Raw genomic sequence first — 23077 nt, forward strand, 5'->3', positions numbered from 1 at the left:
CTTTTACCACTGTGGTGGTTTCATGATTTTTTTTTTTTTGGCTTCATGCATTTTCCAAAATGTAAAAATTGCAGAACAGGAAATTGCTCTCTACGAGTCTCTGTGCTGTTTCCCACTGTAGCTTCAGGACATTGCAGCTCGCCCCCCCCTCCCAATCCTTCTGACCTGGACCGAAAACCAGCTCCTAAAAATAAAAGGAAAAGATTGCATACATGAGAAAGCACCAAAGACCAGCAGCAAATGGAGATGTGACCTAGCTCTTCACCAACACCTTCGCCCTTTTCCTTCTGCAAACCCAGGTTCACACCTATTTGAAAAAACTACTGGAGTGGTGTGAACTCACTTCTTTCACCTTGCTGTTGTGCTACATCTTCATCAAATATCTAAATGTGGAAACACAAAGTGGTGAAGCACTGTGTTTCTTCAAATTAGTAGTATATTGGAATGGGTTTTTCGTTGTAACAAGTCATTAACCAGTTCATAAATAACCCCAAAAAGCAAGGTTTCCTTCTAGTCTATACTTGTTGTCCATCACTGAAGCGTTTATAATGTATCTATTTTAGTCGAATGAATTAACAGTTTCTTATCAGTAGTCTTACTTAGTTACTTATTCAGTAACTATAAGATTATGACATAAATAAGTAAGTGGGACAGATGAGAAATGTTAAAATGAGCACGTTTGACACTTTGTTATTGCTTAACAATTGTTTGACAACGTCAAAATATTTATGTCTATTAAGTCAGTTCAGCCAGCTACTTTATTTTCTCACGGCAAACAGAAACAAGATTAAAAAGCTTATTATTGTGGTTAAAACCTGCAGCACAGTGCGCCTCTGTGCTCAGCCATTGAATCATATCAAGAAAGACCGGCTAGGTGACTGTGTGGGAGAGGGATTCAGAAAGCTGTGAAAATGGAAGTACTGTGGAGATGAATGTAGTGATGAGTGGCGTGAGGGACACAGTTCAAGATATCTTTTGGTGAAAGTCACCCATCCCTTGAAGTCTTATCCCATTGCTAAAGCTATGGTATTAGGTTTCATTTTATAGATTATTGTGCGATACAACGCCAGGAGAAGAGCATTTTCTCTTCTGTGAAGCTGTGAGTGGAAAGCCTACCAGAAGGGACGAAAATCAGTAAGGTATCCACGAGAGAAGGTATCTTAATTCAGTATCGGCCAAACTCAGCTGAAGTAAATTGAAATGTCCATTTCTGGATTATGACTCCAGAGAGCGTGACCAGCTGTTGCAATTTCGGAGACCCTCATTTTAAAAAGAAAACCGGTTACAGTGGGAGAGAAAACGTGTGGCCGAGGCTCCATAACCTCTGTGATTCTGATAACTTATTTGGAGAGGCTTCAAGTGAACTTCAAACATCTCTTTAATGATCTATAATCCTTTGGCAAATCTTCAGTGGGCAGCCGGGCTTTCAAAGTTATTTTTACTAGGATGTGAAAATCAAGATGAAATTTAGTCAGAAGCTGGAAAAAAAACAAATACAATGCAGTGTGTACCTATCACTTTACATTTTACTCTGAACATTTTTTTAGCTAAAGCAAAGGGTAACCGATGCTCTTGGTTGTACAAAAATATGATGTCCTTACTGAGAACAACTCTTTCCCTTTTTGATATGACTGCAAGAAAAGCAGAGGGAAGTAGAAAGAGGAAGAGACAGGTGAAAGGTTCTTTGCAAGCCAAAGCAGCACTGTCAGGAAAAAAAAAAGAGTCTACGTTGGGTCTTAATGGAGCCATTGATCCTGCACCAGTGGAGGACACACCCAGTAGGGGACTGGCTCACAGCGAGGAGACAGGTGTTCGCTCGATATCTGTCCCACTTCTCTGACCTTAAAGCTTTTAATCAGCTTGGCCAGGGAGCTTGTCAATCCTGTCAAACAATGAGCAGCCCACAGTATAGACACAGTGAGGGAGGGCAACACGAGGGTAAGAGCTCCAAATAGTACTCCTGCAGCACTGAGGAAAAAAACCTGTACACGCAGTATACGGCTATTTCGTCTGGGCTCCCACTGGACAGGCCCCGGCGTCTTTGAGCCAGCTACAGCAGTAGTCTAAACCCTGTCAGCAGATTTCAAAGGCTATTAATGTCAAAGTGTAAGTGTTCACGTAAGTAATTTCAGCTGGGATTCTGGGATAAAGTTTGTTTGCGGCTACAAAGCGCTTTGGGTTGACTTCCATACCGTCACTGAGAGAGACGCTGGCATCATGGGAGATGGTTCCCTCACCTTCACAAACTTGGCATGGCATGCTAATCAGACTTTTCTTTTTTTTTCTTCCCAATAAAACAGTACGGTTCTCCATTAGTTATTCTGCTGAGCGAGCGTCAGGGATTTCAATATGGCCTACTTGAGTTGTTGAATCTCCCTGCGACCGCCTGCTTCACTTTTTCTGTTTCTGATCAATAGTAATACACTATCAAGATTTGTCAGCTATATTTTTTTCACTTTGTTTCAACAAAGCCCTGTGGGCCAGAACCTGTTCCATTCTTGCAGGCTTATTTCGCCGTGTATCCTTCTGCATTTCAAGTCCGATTTGACATGCAGTGGTTTTACTACAGAAGGTCTTTTAACACGGAGCGGGTAATTATGGTGCCGGTTTGATTGCAGTTAATCGCGCAAGCTGTCAGAGTTGCAGTCACACAATTACAATTTGGCCACACTGAAATTTCATTGAACCACGCAATTATCTCCACTCACTGGCAGCCCTCTTCACCATTGTTCATTTTATCTGGATGCTACTTAGTACTAAGTTTTAAACTTACAGTAAGATGTTGAGATTCATAGCGAGTGATTGTTGATCCCACTGCTCGTAATCTGGGTGTAGTTTTATTCAGCACGCTTTAGGGCTAAACGTGTTGAATCCCACTCCTCGATTTTTGGCAGCAGCTGCTACAAAGCTATGAGTTCATTTCCTGACATTTTTTATGCCCCAAGCCCACAGCCCACCCACTGCGGTGTTTTCAAATGAAGCTGAGAGAAAACCAGAGAGTCGTTTCATAATTTTTGATTCCTTTGATTGATTATGGCCCCCATTCGTTCTCTTTCCAGTCACATTTTAGAAGTGCGTTACCTGTTTTTCATGCCATGTACATCTTTGAGCATGAGCCAAATGGTTTTTGTGTCCTCGGGTCCCTGTGTCAACACACATTGTTAGACATCTAACGACCAGTGGAGTCTAGAGTAACTCATACCACCCAACTCAGCTGTCATGCCTCCATGCTATTCTTTTGAAAGACCAGTGCAAGCTGTGAACACATTTAAGTGCTGTTATTTCATGTTCTTTTAAAGCACGTCATCAAATAATGTCACGATATGAAGAATGAAAGATACGAATGCCTGAAAAATTACTGTCCAGAAAATTGCTTCTCCTTTTATTAAGTCTTTGAAAATAGCTACATTTACCAATATGGTTTATTCTGGATTTACTGTTAAGTAGGAATACAACAGTCATTAAAGAGCAATGGGTGAGATGTGAGAGACATTTAAGCTGAGATGAAAGACATTTCATAATATCCCACAAACGGTTGATGTTCTGAAAGATGCTGCATGAAAAGAAGTGTATATGATGAAGCTCGGAGACTGGTGGGTAAGACAATACTCCCAGCACAGCTGGAAAGCACATGCAGCTGAATACGAACATGGTCCTGAGATGTGGTGAGCATTCCAACGGTTATATGTATGTGGAACATGGAGCCTTACTCGCCTTGGAAAGATAGGCTGTGGTTGTGGTTTAGGAAATGGTTCAGCCCTGGTCTCGGAGTTCTGCCGAGAACCGCTGGATTTCATAGAGATTTTTGATCACAACATACATGAAAAGGGGGAATTTGGCAAAGGCCAGGATCCAACATTTATGTTGAAACGCTCCGAGTTCCCATGTAGCCATCTCTTCCATATGTTAGCATCGATCTTGTCTTCTTGTTTACATATCATTCCTGCTGTTGATGCTTCTCCTATAACTCGTGTGATTTCTGAATCACACTCTTCAGAGAATTCAGGGCAAAATTATCCTGAAAAAAAAAAAGCCCGAAACCCTCCGACAGCATGCAGTGAATGTCTCGGTTAAACAGCATTATTGAATTCCTATTAAAAATGTACATGCATTACCAATGTAAAAATTATTTAAATAACAAGATAAGATAACATGTTCAGGGATAAGTGTAGCGTATCTAACTTTATCAGCTTAAGTAACTGCACATTCATCCCTCCAGTGGTGAAAACAGGATACTAATCCATGCCTAAATGATGTGACTGCAGGGCAAAATTCGTAGTCGTGTTTATTCGTACTTAATTCCTTGTACACGTGCACAGAAATGACTGACTCGTTACGGTATAAGGTCGATGCTACTGTTAAGTAGATTTTATTGCTTTCGGCTTGCATGACGCGCTGTCGGTTAAGAAGTGAAAAGAGGGCTGGTAATCAGCTAAGATTTGCATTTGTGACAATACTTATTTTGAGCAAATGCACAGCATTTGTCCGTCCCATGGTGATCATGACTCAGACACATACTAAGTGTGCTTGTTAATTGATAGCAGACTGGGGCTTCAGCCCACTGCCCACTCCAGCTGGAGTGTGAATTCCCTCTCCTATATGTTAATGGATCTGCTGTATAAATGGCCTGTGCCAGCAAAGCTGGAGAAAAATAGCTTGGTGCAACACACCAACATGCAGATCTGTGTGCACAGTGCCCCTGCTGTCCTGTTTATGTCCCAACCACAATTAGAGATGCACTTTGATGACAGCCAGTTCTTCTATTTTTTTCCCACACATCTTTAAAAATGTATGATATGCACAACATTAATTTCTTTCAAGAAATCCTTGGAGGCCGCTCTGATAAAACGCAGAGTGGAAATGTCAGAAAAAAATCACAAGTGACTCCAATCAAATATTGATTGTACACGTTCTCTGTTCTTGGTTTAATAAGCCACTGGTCATGCAACAGTACTTCTCTCCGTGCTTATTCTGGACCTATTTACCCCCCAAAGGCTTCCTCCTGCCTTCATGACTGTATGATATCAGCTGGCCTTTGTCAAAAAATGCAGAAAAAAAACTCCACCAATAAAGGTCAACAGAGGTCAGATGCCAAAGAGAATATTCTTTGCTCTCACGGAGTATTTCTAAAGGTCACCTTGCTTGGGGTGTATGGATTTACACCCATATGATGTTATTTTCACTGAGAATGCAGGAAGGATCCACATCACATGTCCGTTTCCTTCCTGATGCACAGCCAGTAGTTGATCATCCAGTTTCAGCTGAATAGCTGTTTGAGTTTTGAAATCTTAATGTTTTATAATGTATCCAACACAAGTGCTTGGCATTATCACATGGAAGTATTTAGCGTTTGTACGCTATGCAAAACTTATCTTTACTTGTGGACAATGGAACAGATGGTGTGAGAGAAGGATTTGTCATGCATGGTTGTCCAGGGCCAGACTATTTCTCAGCACTTTTTGGCAGGACTTTATATGTGTTTCACGCCGTATTTGCTGAGTGTTTAGCAGAGGTATAGGGTACTGCTGTGGTGCTGGCTCAGACTGATCCACCCCCATCCTATATGTCCCACTCAAAAACCATTCTTATAGATAATCCCGAGTGCTTCATTGTCCAACGCATATTCAGTGATGATGATTGTGGTTCAACAACAGAGCATTAATACTGAGTCATGCAAGCAAATTGAGCAGCTGTCGCAACCAGAGGTGATTAGTTTTTGTTACCAGTTGTTCCGTAGATTATTTTTTCAGATGATTTTTTTTTTCTATAAAGTGTCAGAAAATACTGAGTAATGAACACTACAGATTCCCGGGACCCAAAACTGCATCCAACCAACAGTCCAAAACCCAAAGATATCAAATGATGATATAGAACATAGAAATGTTGGGGAGGCGGACCAGAAAATGTTGTTAATGACTTTTTCATATCATACGACTGTTGCAGCAAAATATTTGTCCCAGTGAAGTGACCGGCCATCAACCAGTACTGAAGACCTAGGTTTACCTGTAAACTCAGTATGCATGTGTTGTGTTCCTTTTAACGTGTCAAATTAATGTAGGTTCTGAATTAATTTCCTTTGTACCATACCACGAAGAAGAATTTCATTCAGAATCTCTGAGCTCTGTCACAAGCACCGCATCCCTGCCCTAAAGGCACGAGGAGAAGCAAGCTCCTGCGGCAGTTGTTTTATTGCATCGTTATGTCAGCTGTGTCCAAAGAAATGCAGCTGTGTCACCCTGTGCTAATACTGAGATTTTAAAGGGAGGTGTGTTGCCTTCAGCATTGTCTCTCCTCCACTTTAATATCCTGAGTGCTGTAATCTGCTCACCATGTCTGACCCACTGCGTGTCACTCTCACTGCTTACCCTCCCTCCGTAACTCCCCCAAATCCTCTATATCACATTTGTGTAACCCCACCTCACTCCTTAACTCCTGCGAGCTCCAAGCTAATAACTGCGCCCGCTCAGACTGGGCCTGTCTGAGACCATAATGCATCACTGTGCCTCATGCCTGTGGCCCCCCCTCTTCATTTATCGATCATCTTTTTCCGATTAAGACATCCAACAGTTGCCCCTCGTTTGAAAGCCAGGGGGAACTTTTGCATTATTGAAAAACGACCAGCACACATCACTGTGTGCGCGGAGCCCATTCTGCAGATGAAATGCTTTGTTGACTAATTGTCTGGTCTGTGTAAGTGCTCCCTAGTGTCTTGGCTTGGGATCTGTCTGATAAAGTGCATTATTATCTCGCTATTATTGCTCTCACAGCACAACACATTTTGGATACCACACGCTTAGACACTCCCAATACCTGGATCTGCTCCCTGTGTTTTTCCCCCTCGGTTTCAGTCAAACAAGTGCAACTGCAATGCTTACAGTCATTCATTTACCAGCTGGTAGGGGAAACCTTCGTCCCTTTCACTTGTACCCGGCCTTTTGTCTACCGACAGTTGCTTGCTATCTGGTATCAGTGGGTGATGTCATCTCGCCATTTGGTCAGGTAACGTCTGTTTATTTTGTGTTGTAGAACCGAAACCATGGTGGCCTTGTTTAGTTAAGCTGCAGGGGGAGGGAGAAGGGTCAGAGCTCTCTGATGCTGTGTTTACACTCGATACGTTCTCTCTCTCTCTCTCTCTCTCTCTCTCTCTCTCTCTCTAGGGCAAAAGCCTTATTTTTGGCCCAGCTTTATTTGTCATTGCCGCGGTCAAAGACAACTAAAATCCCAGATTACTCCAAGCAAATTTCCTATTAGAACACAATAAAAACCATTAATTACAGGGAATCCACAGGCACTGTTGCCCACTGTATACATATATTGAACTCAGAGGATAGTAAGAGGCTCCCAAAAAGGGCATAATATACTCCACTGTGTCATCTGTTTGGTTCTCTGAAATTTTTTGATAACAAAATGGAGGACAAGTGTTTTCCAGTATTTCATTCAAGGTTGAATTATTACTCCGCTGAACTAAGATGAGAAGCTCTGTTGCGGGCAAAGTGACGCATCTCCTTGACATTTGAAATAACTTGAAACTGCTCGAGGGGCATGTGCGTGTGGGCTTTTGAGATTATGGATGCAGCTACATTAGGTGAGAATCGGTGTGTACGGTTGACTGGACGATGCTACGCGCTGCCAACCTGAAAGTTGTAATTTGAAAACCCCGGTGGAAAACGCACGATTACTGTACTGTGGCGCACACATTTCTCTCTTCCCCCAAAACAAACAGCCATTGGGAATAGTTAAAATGAAATGCACAGCGCCTTGCATGGAGCAATTCCAGATTGGGAAGTTGCCTAACATAATAAATATTCCCGATAATCATTAACATTTACAGCGCAGCAGATGTTACTTTGTCCTCAATGAAGGAGTGTGTTGTACAAAAGAGCATTTCAAATTTGAACCAGATAGTGGAAAATTAGGAACAGGTCTGCTAAGCATCTGCTCCAGTGAGGTTTCGCTTGCCTCTGCAGTTGAATGTTTGCTTGGGGAGACAGAGGGTAAAGAGTGCTACTTTGGCAGGTACACCATTGTTTACCCAAGAGACCCAGCTGAAGCACCATCAAATAATGTCTGAGTGTAGATTAAAACAAATTCTCTGACATACACTGCTCCTTCTCAAAAAGCTGAATGGCCATGGTCCACCAATAGCAACATTAAACATAGAATATGGCTGCTCCTGCCAAATAAAGTGTCCTATCTGGATGTATGAAAGCCTTCAGCAAACGAAGCTCCCAGTTATCCCAAAGTGTGGTAGCATAATTTATTTTAGAAAACATTTTGAAAAGAACTTCTGTCTCTTGATAACATACTGTAAGCCAAATGCCACTGGTTGAGCTCTAAAATGCTGACTGACAAAACAATATATATTTATAGAAATCTTTCCATCAGGAGAATAAATAAGCAACTAATGGGAGGGTTTTGTGTGTGTGTGTGTGTGTGTGTGTGTGAAACAGAAGATTTAACACCCCATGTGTGGTCATGAATAAAGGAGCTCAGAGGCCTGTGCTATTGCCGTGGGAACTGGGACTACATTAAACAGTCATTATCCTGAGTTGTTCAAGCCATGTTTTATCTATCAGCATCCCACTTAAGTAACAATGGAGTAACCATATCAAGCATGAAGAGATGATGTGTCTTCATGTGATAAGCTTTAAAGCTGCATTTGGCAGGAAGTTTACACCGAAATACGCCTAGTTCAGCTGCCTGAATCACAAAGTGGATGCAACAAGACTGTTGAATCTCTATACACTGAGATGTCGGAATTGAACCTATTTGCCTAAATCGAATTTTAGTGTTGGGATTGGACAGATTCAGAAAATCTTCCCGCTTTACAGGAACTGACGAGTGAGCGCTCCGTCCACTGAAAATTTAAGCTCTTCCCCATCTCCACCCTGGAAAGCCACAGAGAAGACGACATTTAGGTCCAAGAAGAGTGCAGTTTAATGACATTACATCACACATTTTCTGTGTTTTGAAGTCTTCAGACTTCAAACAGCGATGTCGAACTGCCATTTGGGACTGACAGTGTGCCAAGTTGCCTGCTGCAGCTTTAAATAGAAGACATTAATGAGTGCCTCTTCTAAAATATGCATTCAGGCCTATTTAATCTTTGCCTTCCTCACATTGCTGCAGCGAGAGGTGAATTATGCTGAACTTTATTTAACTCGGGCGCAAATTGGATATTTCTTGGACGAACATGGCCCAAGTAATGGCAAACGAGCCAATAATTGTCTTTTGAAATATTGTGGGTTGTTGGCCAGTTCAGCTGAAAAAAAAAAAAGACAATAGTGTTACATATCCATTACAAGATGAGCTGCCAGATAGTTGTTTTATGGAAAATAAGCTTCCTAGGCTTTAGGGGACAGCGTCATGGTTTTCAATTTAGGGTTTTTTGGTGTTGTTATTGTTTCATATGCAGAGGTTTAACCCTGTACAGAAGAATATGTGGGAACAAAAAGATGGATAAATGTAGTATATTTGGTGTCGAAACTTTAATTTTAATTTTTTTTTTTTTTTTACCTGCATCAGAGACAAAAAAACAAATATTAAATGTTAATGTCATGTTTCTCATTCATTCTTGATGTTTTATAGAGAGGAATAAAGCTTGTTTTTCATATTCGTGTTTGTTCTCCTGCTTGGGAGATAAAATCTCTCATTTAAACACAATCACCTGTCAGCTTTTACGATCAGAACTCTTTGCGAAGGAGATTGCCCTGCAGCTCTGAATATTGTCTACAGACAATAGGAAGGCCATTTGCCTAAAGGCTGTTACTTGGTGCCGCACTCCCCGTGCATTGTCCAGCGAGCCATATGCAAACAACACAAAGTACATGCTTTTCCTTGCTGCCAGACAGGCTAGATCTTACGACAGTTCTGTGAACAGCTCTGTCTGATCCAAGGCCTTGGGAGTCTCTTGCTATCAGTGCAGGGCCAGACGGTACATCAGCTGTTTTAATAGTGCCCCTTATGTCCCCTTTGATCCAAGTCAGCACACCTGGTGGTGTTTTTTTTTTTTTTATATTCTGCCAGCTTGGGCATACCTTCTGCTTTGTTTGTTTGCCCTGTTGCTTTTCCTTCCAGAAACAGGGCTCCTCTCCCCATCGGCAACTCTCAAGGCAGTGTCTAGCCTCAGGTGTATCGGAGCATGACTGCCCCCCCCCCCCAGTCACCCTCTTGTCAGTGTGAGAACAAAGCAGCAGCAGCGCAAGCAACAACGCTGGCCAGCCTCAAACCTGCAGCACACCTACAAATCTCCCTAAAGCTCCGCCTTCCTCTTTGTCTCCCTCTCCCTTTTCCCGGTTCCGCATCTGCACTACTTTGCCTATCTCTTTTTCTTCCTCTCTTTCTGTACCACAGGCTCTCATGACCCTCACAAAATCTACCTTCTTAATGCCTCTTGCATGTACTGTATGTGGCTCTGTTCTTCCATGGCTTTGCTGCGCTGGGGTGTAGTCTGTAATTAAAGCTTTACTGTGTGCTCAGCCAAGGACTCCTTCAGTCCTTGAGTGAAAGGGGTCCCTGTGGGTGCCCCCTGGTCCTTCACGGAGGGGATTTGGGCTCTGTGGCTGCGTAATTATGCCTATTCCTCTGGTTTCCATTTGCGTGAGCTGCTGTTTATTTGGTTCAATCTGAGTGGGGAGCATCAGACTCAGAGGAGGAAGGGCAGAGTGAGGGAGGGAGGGGCCGCAGCTTTTCATAAAGCCATACCCTGGTCGGTATTGTGTTAACATTCAAGTGGGTGAGGTCTGGCCAGGTACATATTTATGAGTTTTTACAGCCCTCCCTGCACACACAGTCCCCCACTTCGCCCCAGCTTAAGATTAAACTTTAACTAGTGTTGTCACACAGTAAATTGTGTTTGCTATTTCAAAAAATATCATGCTATAGCTGCCACAACTGGTAATCTAAGCTGTGATTAAATGGAGTAGGGCATTGCCCTGAGGTTCACAAGGACACAGGTGCTTCTCAGGGTAGAGATGAGAAAGTTCCCAGTCCCTCCTGTCAAACTGTATTAGTAAATCAATCTGTCACCTTTGGATTCTACAAGTTTAAATCTCTACAGAGAGGGTCTTGCTGATGTGGTCAGAAGGAAATGAAAGATGATGCGCACTCAGTAACTGCAAAAGCTTGTCACTTTGTATTTTTATATGATTTGATGTAGGCAGCGAAGTCCGTAGTTGAGTGAAAGCATACAACAATGGATGGAAATTGCCTTACCCTCGTAATGCTCTGCTTTCCAGCATAAGCCATTCAACCTGAGAGTTGTGCGCCCCGCTGAGAAAGAGGGAAATAAATACATTGCTCATCCTAATGGTCTTCTAGCCCGAGTCTTCACCAACTATTTCCTCTCTTCTTGCATGTATTGTGCCCCGGTATCCTTTGTCTGACTACCTCCAGTTTCTATAAGAAAAATCTTTCTAACAGTCCCTGCTGCTATTTAGACAGTTCGACAGCCTGCATGCACAGAACTCCCCCTCTTCTCTGCTTCAGATTCTTGTGTAGTTGAAGATAAACTACATCAGATATTGTATTCAGTGGGTGTATACATAAACGGATCTCTCTCATGTATTCTTACACATTTTAAAGCCCCCTGTGGAAACGTTATCTCTGAACGCAGGGATTATTCATCATTGTGATGCAGTTACTCAGTGTTAAAGAGCGGCTCTGTTTGTGTGCATGTGTACAGGCCCCAGTCCTCCACTTGAGGCCAAAACATATTTTCTTTCTGTTTACGACTTGATTCTCTGGTGGCTTTATGAGTCTGGTGTGATTAACGGAAGAATTTCAGTCTGTCTTTCTGCGGGTCCTCGCCTATCCGTAGGAGGTAATAATAGCTATGGCCTCTTCCGAATACAAGCCCAGCCAGGGGTCGTCGGACCAGGAAATGGGACATCACCAGACTTCACCTGGAGAGGAAAATAAATCAGAGCCTGAGATAACAAAGATGTGTCAAAGACAACAGGATGCAGGAGCCCCGCGGCAGTTCAATGACACATCTGTTTGGACTGCAGTCATTTCAGACCCCAGATCAGGTGTAAATGAAAGTTGCAGTTGTTTTCCTGCACTTAAGACTCAGGTTGAAGGAACAAAGAAGGACGGGAGCAGGAAATGTTGTGGATAAAAGATTAGCTGCAAAAATTATTATATTTTATTATATTATAAATTATACTGATCAATCTGTTTACTTTTTTTTCTGATTAAGCTATTAATTGCTTAGTCGGTAAAATGTCCGAAAATAGTGCAAAATGCTCATCTCAATTTCACAGAGGCAACGAGGTTACAACTTCAAAGTGTTTGTTTTGTCTGTCCAGATTAAAAAACACATTAAAAATTGCTGAAGATAATCAGTTTACAATGATCTAAAGCAGAGAGAAGCAACAAATTCTCACTTGTGAGAAGCTGGAACTAGTGAATGTTTGTCATATTTGCTTAATGAATGAGTGTAGGGATAAATTAATACTCAAAATTGTTTGACAGTTAATTTTCTGTCAATAAGCTAATCGTTTTTTAATTCTCGATGAAAGCAGGTAGTCTGTAATGAGGATGTAATTCAAGGATGTTAACGTCTAATCTGTGGCCATACCATGCTTCAAGCAAAAAGCGGTTGGGGATGAGAGAGGAGGGAGTCGACACTTCGGTTTAGTGTGAGTCAACATAAGCATGAAAGACGAAACCACAGGGCAGTTTACAGAAGGTTCGTCTTTGCTAATTGACCTTTTTTCTGCTACCAAACTCCTCATAGGCTTAGATAGTAGGGAGAGGAGCATAATTGCTGTTTTTTTTTTTTTTATATATAGCTAATGTGCGTGTTCTCATTGTTTTGTGTGCTTACACATGACTCCACATTGTTGTTTTTTTTAATAGGAGCTCCAGGCAGTCATTGAAGTATTTGTGAGTAAAAAGTAATTAAAATTACAATGGTCTAGCCAGTGTGTTCGTGGGTAGGTGGAGTGGAGCACAGCGGACGATGACTTGGCTCCAGCTCACTGCCCTTGTACTCATTCATTAGTGATGCACTGGTTCTTGCTCGGCCCTCCCATCTCATCAGAAAACGGTACCCTCGTGGACAAAGACAGGGTTGTATAGATGTGCCCATTATGTTAATAACAATTCCCCCAGCCTTTACGCACAACCACCACCGTGTACCGACTTTTTACGCTGATGTATAGGGAGCAGGCGGTGCTTCTGTGGGGGGAGTGTGAGGCAGAATCCATGAGTTTGACCGCAAGTGTCGTGCGTGCATGTACTACCTAGGAGGCTGAATTGACTCCTTGACTTTCAGTGCATGTACTTGCTATTGAATGGGGTGCTTTGCTTGGCCTTGGACACTTGTTAATCGTAATGAAATGTTGTTTTTTTTTTTTTTCTCCTCTCTGTCTGTTACTTCTAGCTGGCAATGGACAGATGGTACAGATGGACCCCAGCAAGTCTGGCTTTGTGGGTTCACAAGTGGAACTGCGCTGCATTTTCATCAACAGTAACCCACCAGTCAAGATCTCTCAAGTCACCTGGCAGAAGCTGCTCAACGGCACCAAACAGAACGTGGCCATAGCCAACCCGGCGCTCGGTGTGTCTGTCCTGCCGCCCTTCAAGGAGCGGGTCAGCTTCAAGCAGGCAGCGGTTCGTCATCGTACGCCCTCGCTGGAGGACACCACCATCGTGTTCTCTAACCTGCAGCTGTCTGATGAAGCTGCATACATCTGCGAGTACACCACTTTCCCTGCTGGCAACCGGGAGAACATGGTCAACCTCACTGTATTTGGTAAGAACTTGTAGAGAAATAGTGAAATGTTAAAATTCTGGAGATTATTAGTTTGATTGAATCTACAACACCTGTAATTTGAAGGGTAAAGCTGGCAATATCTTGTATTTTTAGCAAGAACAAAGGCCCTCTGTAGAGATCTAAATTTTAGCAATTTAATTTTAGTTCTTTTGCTGTCATGCAGTTTGTTTTCTTTTATCTACGCCTGATTTATCTCCATTGCAGTAGTTGAACACACAGCATAGGTTTTTAACGTGTCACCAAGCTTGACCCTTTACAGGTTATACAGCGTGTTCAGCAACATTCATTGGTGACATGTATATGTGCAAAGTGTTGTCTGCCTATGAAAACCATGTATCTCCGAAATGTCAAATTTTCATGCGCTAAGAAAACATTCTTGTTTTCGGCTTTGTGACAATGCATTTTCCCCATAGTTCAATGGGATTTTATGTCCTCTATCTGGATTAAGAAGTAGAATTTTTGTCAGTCCATAAAGGAAAACTTTAGCCCTTCAGTTTTTCTGAAAAGATCAAAACCACCAAATTTGGAGATACATGGTTTTCACTGGACAGAGACAGAAAAAATAGGATTGTTGTGTAAAAAACAGACAATGCATCTACATTCAGTGCCACACATTGATGACTTTGGATTATATGCCTTGGTCAGTATTTGGTTCTTTTAAATAATGCCTCCGCATGCTGTACAACAAAGATGGATTGTACAGATCAGATTTTGTAATTGTTGCAGCGATAAATTATGGTTTGAGCCAAGATAACAGGAAAAAATATCAGGGTCTATATTTTAAAATCAGCTAAGGAACTATTTTCTCAAAAACATGTCACCAAAATACGGTTTGTCTTTGCCTTTAGGTAGAAATTTTTTTTTTTTTTTTCAGGGTCAAACTGACATCTTCATTTTTAGTGAAAGCGTAAAAGAAAACACTCGGACTGCTCTGCTCATCAGTTTTACATTACCACAGGCTTTGTTGTAAAGTAGGTTGAATCCCTGTGAAAAACCCTCAAACCAGCAGGTCTTTCTCTGTGATGGGTGAACAGCCCTGCCAACCATCATTTGATGGTTGAGTCTACAAGGCTCTTGTTCCACTGCGGACCTTGTCATAGAATATAATTGCTCAGCGTTGAAACGAAAATCATTTTGACAGATTCACGATATGATGATTTGGGGGACCTGTCATTTGACAACAATCCCAGTTTCGCCCATATGGCTTTTATAAAATAGGAAACTGCTGCAGAGAACAGTCAGTAAAAAATGGCAAATCAATAAGGCCACTTCAGAGTGTGTAATTTGGCTTAAATAATCTGATTTTGTAGAAAAGAGCAGGGCCTGAGATTTAGTTAACTTGCAAAGAGGCAGCTTTGAAAAGGCTGACTCTGATTAGGAATCTAATTAGAAATTAAGGGTAAGTGTGTTTTCCATAAAGTCCCAGTAAAGAAAAAGCACTTGGCTTAAGTAGACCCTGTTGCCAGAGCTTCTTGTCAGCTCTGAGTCCCATTTTGTGTCACTGAGCCTCTCAGGTCTTTTTAGGCTTCTGCGGCTCAGTGAACGTCAGGAACCGGTGTGCAGATAAACCGACCGGCAGCCTTCAAAGAGGCCTCCTCGCGGTCTATCTCTTTCAGTTGTGCATTTGCTCAAGCTCAAGCCTGCCTTTTGATGTGCTAAGAGTAGATTGCTAATTGGGAACCCACAAAGGATTCAAATTGGATGACTGCATTTGGGTAGGCAAGTGGGTTCTACATCGGCGAGAGCTTTGACAACTGCTTTAACTTTGAGAAGGGAAAGAAGCAAAACTTTGCCTGATTTGAGTTACTACACTGTTTTCATCTCAGCCCCTTAGTTTAATTTACTTCAGATAGCTGTTTTCATCAAATCTAAGGCTTATTGTAGGGGAAGTAGTCAAAATTAGACCTTAAAGTAAAATGGAAACTGAAAGAAGAGAGAGACAAGATCTTTCTTTAATGAGTTTTAATTTCGTTTCCCTAATTTGATTGCTTTAACCTTTCTCCTCTGCAGCTCGTCCTATGACACGTATGACCTTGACAACGCCCACGATTGTGGCCAGAGCTCAGAAACGCAAGATGACTGTTGCCACCTGTGTATCAGCCAACGGCAAGCCCCCGAGTGTGATCAAATGGGACACCAGGTTGAAGGGCGAAGCCACTTTCCAGGAGACTCGCAACCAAAACGGGACGGTGACAGTACGGAGCAACTACGTGGTGATACCGAGCCGCGAGACCCACAAGCAGAAGCTCACTTGCATCGTGACATACCGAAATGAAAAGATCACAGACAGCGTGGTGCTCAACGTGCAGTGTAAGAATGTGCTCTCCTAGGACCCCAATATGTCAATCAGTTTATATCATGGTTTCCAATGTTCATTGTTCAGTCTTTGGGGGTTTTTTTTTTACGAACTGGTGTTTTAAAAATGAACAGATGGATTTAAACCTTTTATAATCTGGATTTTGAGATCTCATGCACCCAAAAGTTGTGCGTCCTGTTGCAAGAGGACACCAGTCACCATAGTTTACAGTAAACAAGGTCCTCTTGCAAACGCAGCTCAGAAAACTCTTCTAATTAACCAAAGTGAAGAGAAATATATACCAGTGAGCTTAAGAGTATGCATCAGACTTCCTCTAAGTAAATAGTATTTTTAAGATCCATGATTTTTTTCATCCAAATTTCGAATATTCGTTAATGACTCAGGACAAATACTGATAAATACAAAACTTTGAAAAATATTTTGATTTATTTAGAGAAACTCAATGCTGAAACAATTCAAACTTTTTAATCAAGCTTGTGCTGGCAGCGTGCAGAAGTTTACTCCTTTTTTTTTATCGGTAGATTTTATTCTCTTCCCACTGACATCAGCCTGCCTTTCCTTGCAGATGAACCTGAGGTGAAGATCGAGGGCTTTGATGGAAACTGGTACCTGAACCGTCAGAATGTGCAGCTGACCTGCAGGGCCGATGCCAACCCCCCTGTCACGATCTACCAGTGGAAACTGTGAGTCCGACTAAACCCCTAACAAAACCCCTTAAGGCTCAGAAGACAAGCCAGCACGGCTACGTGTCGTTTCTCTCACGTTAGATTTCTGACTGACTTTGAGTTTGCGGAAGGCTTGCTAAAGCACAGGAAGGCTGGTTTATAGCATGGCCTAGTCTAATGGAGTCTGTTCTTCCCTAACGTTTGTTTCAAGGCATACATATAAAACAAAGTAATCTACAAAGACAAAAACACACCAACTCCCCTCACCCTCTCCACTGTCTCAGTTTATTTGTTTGTTTATAAAATGTGTAATGAAGATAAGAGTAGGACCCAAGGCAGAGCACAATGGGCCTATTACGGCAGCAACACACACCCCTATCTGCCTGATGGTCACAGATACTGGGAGATAAGTGCAAACAGAACACGATTTGCTATGCTTTTGGGGTTTTGCTTTGAAGTCTGAGGACCGGCATGCAGGTAGAGGCGTATGAAAGCATCATTGTTAGAGCTGTTGTGTTCTCTGGAGGGCCCAGAAAGCAGCATTTTGTCCCTGACACAGAGAGCGGAGGGCCGGAGCCGAAGCTGAAGTAGGAGCCGTGGATTAGTCTGGCATACCGCGGGGCTGACATCAGTGTTTTTGCCTCGGAGAGTATCACTGCAAATACACAAGCAGGAAGAAATACAAACATGTTTTCAAGGCCTCTGGGAATTGCCAAATAACCTCAGGTTTGATCTGCTTTGAGTAATGGCATGAAAGTTGGTCATGTGGAAATGATGTAGTTTAAATACTAACGCTGAGACATGGGGGGAATACAGCTGGAGCGAAGAATTGTTTGCTGTAATTTGCACTGATCAAACTCTTTACTGCATTTTGATGTCAGATGCAAAATTAGAAGAAAAAAAAAAAAGGAAAGTCTGTGCAGCTATTTGAATATAAATCAACTTTTCTGAGCATATCAGAGTTTTGAATGAAAGTATTATACGGTAAAATTAAGAGATAAATGTAGCAATTTGTCCTGTAATTGTTCAGTGAAGGTTGGGTTGAGAAATGTGTCACTGGACTTGAGTGGATGTGGATTAATGGACCACTGTGCCCTCATTGTATCTTCTCGAAGGGCCACTGTTGGGTTTTAATGAGGCATGGGCAGGATTTTTACCTTTTTTTTTTCTTCTTCTGCATAGATTTAGCTTCCAGGGCAGAAACACTGATGTACACACAGCAGCAGAAGAAAAAGACAAGATAGACAAGATTTGGCCTGTTTGTTTTTGTTTTTTTGTTTTTTAGTACTGGCAAGGGAGATTTAGGGAGATTGGGGAAGATTGAAAGAGAAGGAGGAGAAGGGTGAAGAGATGTGATCTAGAAAGACCAGGGCGCGGTGCTGACGGATAGGAGGGGACGGCCATTGCTGCACTGAAAATGAGATGCCAAATATGTTGTGAAGGTTCCCCTGGGCTCCACTGTGGAGGTCAGCGCGAGACTGTGACGGAACGATCCGGAACAGGCCGGCAGGATTGCGTCACGATTAACCACAGACACACACACGCTAAAGGTGTAACCAAATCCAATGAATATTAATGTCTTTCCACAGGAACAATCAATTGTATATACAATTTATCTTATTCAATGGGGCCATAGATTTTATTTTCTTCTTATTCACTTGGCTTATTGTAGCAGCTAGAATTAAAACAGAAAAACCTTCATCTGTAATCACTTTTTTACGCTTTGTCTTTGCTTCCCTGCACTGTGTGGAGGGTGCAGAAAGCCTTGGCATATATACAATCCTTGAGGAAAGAAACCGAGCACCTTTGATTTTTTTTTTGTTTTTTTGTTTTGTTTTTCCATTTGAGAGGGCAACCCCAACTCTTTTTCTTACAATGGGCCAATGGGGAGCTGCGCTTAAATAGTAGACTAGATTAAAAGAGGGACACATCCTATTTGAACTTTGTTTGTTTTGGGGATGTTTGTTTGTAGGGCATTTTTGACTCGCCGTGCTCATTTGTTGAGTCTGTTTTATTGCATTCTGTAGCTTTGAATGGGCACTAGAATAATTGGGGGGAGGGAGGGCTGAAGAGTTGTTTATTATCACAAATAACTCAATTACTTGTTTTCTAAGATTGCGGACTTAATATGTTCTCTTTCTTTCTTTCCCTGAAATGCCATTTTCCAGCACTCACGTGATACCGTGTGACTTGCTCCAAGATATGGGATGCTGCTATAAATAAAAGCAGCAGTGTTATTGTTATTATGTCTGCCCGCAGTGTGATTACCTCAAACTCAGCTCTAATTAGCCAGCTTACGTATCTCTGTTGTGAAACTGGGATTCTATTATTCATGTCGATTAAAAGCCACCAAAGAGAGCCGTTGGTTCAGTTCCCCGGTCACCAGTGGCTCTGGACAAAACTCACACATTTACTTAATGCCCCTTTAAATGATATTTAGGTCAGGTTACTTCTAAAGCAACATCAGTGAAGGATGGAGTACAGCCAGCCCTGACACCGCAGAGGCTATAAAGTCTAATGCATCTTTTAAGTTAACATAACCAGTTGCTAAATATGGCTAATGTTGTCTATAGCTCAGTGTTCCCCCCCAGGATTTGTTTCAGCAGCAGTGCTGCTGTGCGTGCTTCCACGAGCGTGCAACACCTGGCCCCTTTCTTTAGGCGCATCACAGGAGGAATAGCTCGGAACCACCTCAGAATCGTTATAGATGTTCACCTTGTCATACGTGTGTTACTGTAAAGCTTAAGAGCTTTTGACACTTGAAGGGCTCTTGAGGCCAAGATGGCTGTAGTGATTAATGTAAAAAGAATGAAATGCCTTAACATAGACAGTATAGATGATACAGATAACATAAAATCTAATGAGTCAGTCTTTCAGACTCTGAAAGAATTTGACTTAACAAGATAAGAGTACAGGACAGTTGTACCAGTGTCGTCTAAGTTTGTACCTCTTTGAAGTTTCCACCCTATATGATCAGGATATTAATAAAACCCTTTTTGATTTGTTTGTGCATCTTGAAAAAAAATAAAATAAAATAAAAATTGTGCTTGAACCTTTTTCGAGAAATGACACACTACATTTTTACGCATAGACCTCGGCACCCGATTAACGTCCAAATGACTCCAAAGTAGTGATACATGCATTTACAGGTGATCAAGCAAAACAAACATGTTTGCTTCACAACTTCTCAGGTTATGAACATTACATGTCAGATTAATAAACTGTGATAACCTGAGAAGCAGACATGTTTGTTTTTTCTTGCACAAATGTGCACAGACGATGTACAAACAAATGAGAACCACTTTGGAGTCATTTGGGTGTTAACGGGGTGCTGACAGGCCTTTGCTCAAAATTTGAATATTCAATTTCTCTAAATGGTTTAAGCACTCGTTTTTATTTTGTGTGCAGAAACGAATTGAAATAAGTTCGTCTCCTGATCACGCGGGCTTCCAACCTTAAGGGGGCGCAATGGCTGCACACGGTCCCCTAGTATTCCCTACAGACATCAGTAATTCGGTGCACTGTAGTGCTGTCTGTTGAACTAGACGGCCAACCTGAGTAATTAATGCATAATGTGCAGGTACTACGTGCGTTCACCGTGCGTCCGTGCGCGCGCGCTCCTATTTGTTTGTGGGTGTGTGTTAGGATCCCCTTTGTTTCGTCCTAGCTCCACGTATTATATGTTTTGTCTTGAATATTAACCATGTAAAATTTCAGCACTAGGGCTCGAAATCCGAATGCATGCTGGGGAACCACTTTGGCCACTTCAACAGAATGAAATCCCACATTAAACATTAAACATGAATGTTAGAGTGCTGTTCAGGCTAACTGAACAGATGGATGTTTGATGAAGGACACCATCCTTAAATACCACTTATTTGTTAATTTGAAGTTTAGAGAGCAGTCTCAATTCCTTCTTTTAATGAATATAATATATCATATAATCTCTTCTAATCAGTTGCCTATTGCCAATGTGAATTGTCTCGTTTTTAGACCCGAATATAACCAACAGTAAATGTTCATCTTATCGTCACAACGTGGCTTTTAAGCACATACTGCACATGCATACGTGCAGTGCATTTTCCCGCATTTAAGTTTAAGGCCCTCTCCACACAGTCATGCTGTTTATAGTGAAATCGGGATGGTGGGTTGATGTATAGAGTCCCCCACATCTGTACACGCACGTCGCATTCATGCATACAGTTGAGCTTGCCAGCCAGTCATCAAAGAATCTGCATCACTCCGAAAGCTCTCTGTTAGCCTTTCATTTTGTTGCCCCTAAGGCTACACACACACACACACACACACACACACACACACACACACACGCACGCACGCGCACACACACACACACACACAGACAGACAGGCACGCGCGCACACACATTCAGATGTTTCATACTAATGCAGACATCTCTGGTTGCAGCAGAATCTGTGGTGAATCACAGTTTGCCAGCCTTTCATTTCTGCAGCAAATCAATTGGGCTTTGCAGAACTCAGCATTTGATAGAGGCTCACAAGGTAACTGATTATTGAATCGTGACACACTGTATTGAGGGGTGTTTGCAGCTCCATTGCGAACCCATCGCACAGGTGGCCAATGAAAAACGATTCGACCACAGCTCTTTTTATTACTTTTGTTCAGAACTATGGACAATTTGTTGCTAAGAAAAAAAAAAAAAAAAAACTTTTTATACTGACTTGCCCTGACAATTTTCCCTACAGAATTAAGATATCCACAAATAAATCAGCTGTTTGTAATCAACATTCTGTGATAGATTAATTAACAAATAACTCATCAGTGCGTCTTTTCCCCATCGCTTAAGAGCCCTGCTGAAAGCCTGTTTAGTGTAGCTCAAGTGCTCGATGTGTGGCCATTGTTGGTGCGAGTCCTAATTTTGTCGCCTCTGTGTAATGTCATTTTGTTTTTCGCTCACTGTAATAAATGGAGCGTTACATTGTTTGCATTGTTCTCACTCACCAGCGGATCTCAAAGTGTTTCTCTGACAGGGAGCAAGCCCAGGAGTGAAGGAGGGAAGTCTGCGCAGCATCCTTATTGTTCAAAGACACCAAAAACTGCCACCAACTCCCAGCAGCTCGGCACAGTCAGACCAGGGAACTACGTATTTATATTATCACAGGCTAGTTGCAGCTCTGCTTAAGCAGGAGCCATTCAGAGCAGCTGATGAAGCTTATCGAGGGGAAGGCAACAGGAAATGGCTAACTGCGACGAAATTTGATGCCTTTTTCAGCCTCCGGGCTCCATAAAAAGGGGGTCTAGGTAATAGAATGGAGGGTTGGTGTGCTCATGATCCATGACCTCAAAGTGTGCTGACCTGATCAAAGGACATGAGCGAGTCTGAATGCGGTAGAGATAGCGAACCATGAAGACAAACACCTCAGGCAGGAGAGAAAAAGGCTCCAGTTCTCATTGACAGCCCCAGCATTTGGTACATTCTGCATTTATCGCTTGATCAGCTGCCTCTCTTGACAGCTCCCCTGAGTTTCGAGTTCAGCCGTGTGAGCTGTGCCGTAGTTGAGCGAGGAAGCCCACCCACCCCCCCACCGCTGCCTGTTTTGTATTTCACATGCCAAAAAACCCTGTGTCCTCGGGCATCAGCTATGTCTTACCTGTTTGGACCTGCTGGGATTCCCTGTCATCATAATTTTGTTTGGACTTGATGGATGATGGCTGAAATATAGCGCTGTCAAATATTCCTGGTATTTATCTCAGCCCCCCCCCCCCAAAGCACATCCACGAGGGACTTTATTTTTCAAGCGCTTTGAATCGCTTTGCTGCTCCTGGGAGAGGGATTTTTTTTTTCTGGTCTGGTGTTATTCGTCCTTTTTTATGGTGTCTGTATTATTGCCCCTCTCTCTCATCGCAGCTTGAATGGCTCCCTGCCCAGTAATGTGGAGATCAAGAACAACACCCTCTTCTTCAAGGGCCCCGTGACCTACGACCTGGCCGGCACGTACGTCTGTGACGCAACCAACGGCATCGGGACTCGCACCGGCGTCGTGGACGTCAACATCACAGGTAGGTGGATTAAAGCAGTCATTTCCGTTCTCTGTCTCCTCAGTAAGTCTAGCATGGCTTGCACCAATACAGTACCCTACAAAACAAAAAAAATGTGTCCATCGGACCCCCATCTGCCCAAATAAACACAAGCATCCGTGCACATGCACCGAACAGGTGGTTGTAACGCATCGCCTGTGCTTTCGACGTGTTTCCCTGCTACCCTGGCTGTGTGGCTCTCTGCTGCACTGTGTGGAATGTTAGATGAGGGAAAAGAAGCCCGCGTGTTTGTGTACG

The 23077-nt window shown here is 42.5% G+C and overlaps 1 protein-coding gene across 3 annotated transcripts in view; it reads left to right on the plus strand.

Moving 5' to 3' along the window:
- Window positions 1-23077, plus strand: part of nectin1b (nectin cell adhesion molecule 1b) — a 139106-nt gene that overhangs the window by 35057 nt on the left and 80972 nt on the right. For all 3 annotated transcript variants that reach the window (XM_040130238.1, XM_040130237.1, XM_040130236.1), the window contains exons 2-5: window positions 13388-13759; window positions 15791-16090; window positions 16663-16780; window positions 22650-22801. In XM_040130238.1, coding sequence (XP_039986172.1) covers window positions 13388-13759; window positions 15791-16090; window positions 16663-16780; window positions 22650-22801 — 942 coding nt within the window. The remainder of the gene's footprint in view (window positions 1-13387; window positions 13760-15790; window positions 16091-16662; window positions 16781-22649; window positions 22802-23077) is intronic.

This window comes from Xiphias gladius, chromosome 7, assembly GCF_016859285.1.
Source record: "Xiphias gladius isolate SHS-SW01 ecotype Sanya breed wild chromosome 7, ASM1685928v1, whole genome shotgun sequence".
Classification (NCBI taxonomy): domain Eukaryota; kingdom Metazoa; phylum Chordata; class Actinopteri; order Istiophoriformes; family Xiphiidae; genus Xiphias; species Xiphias gladius.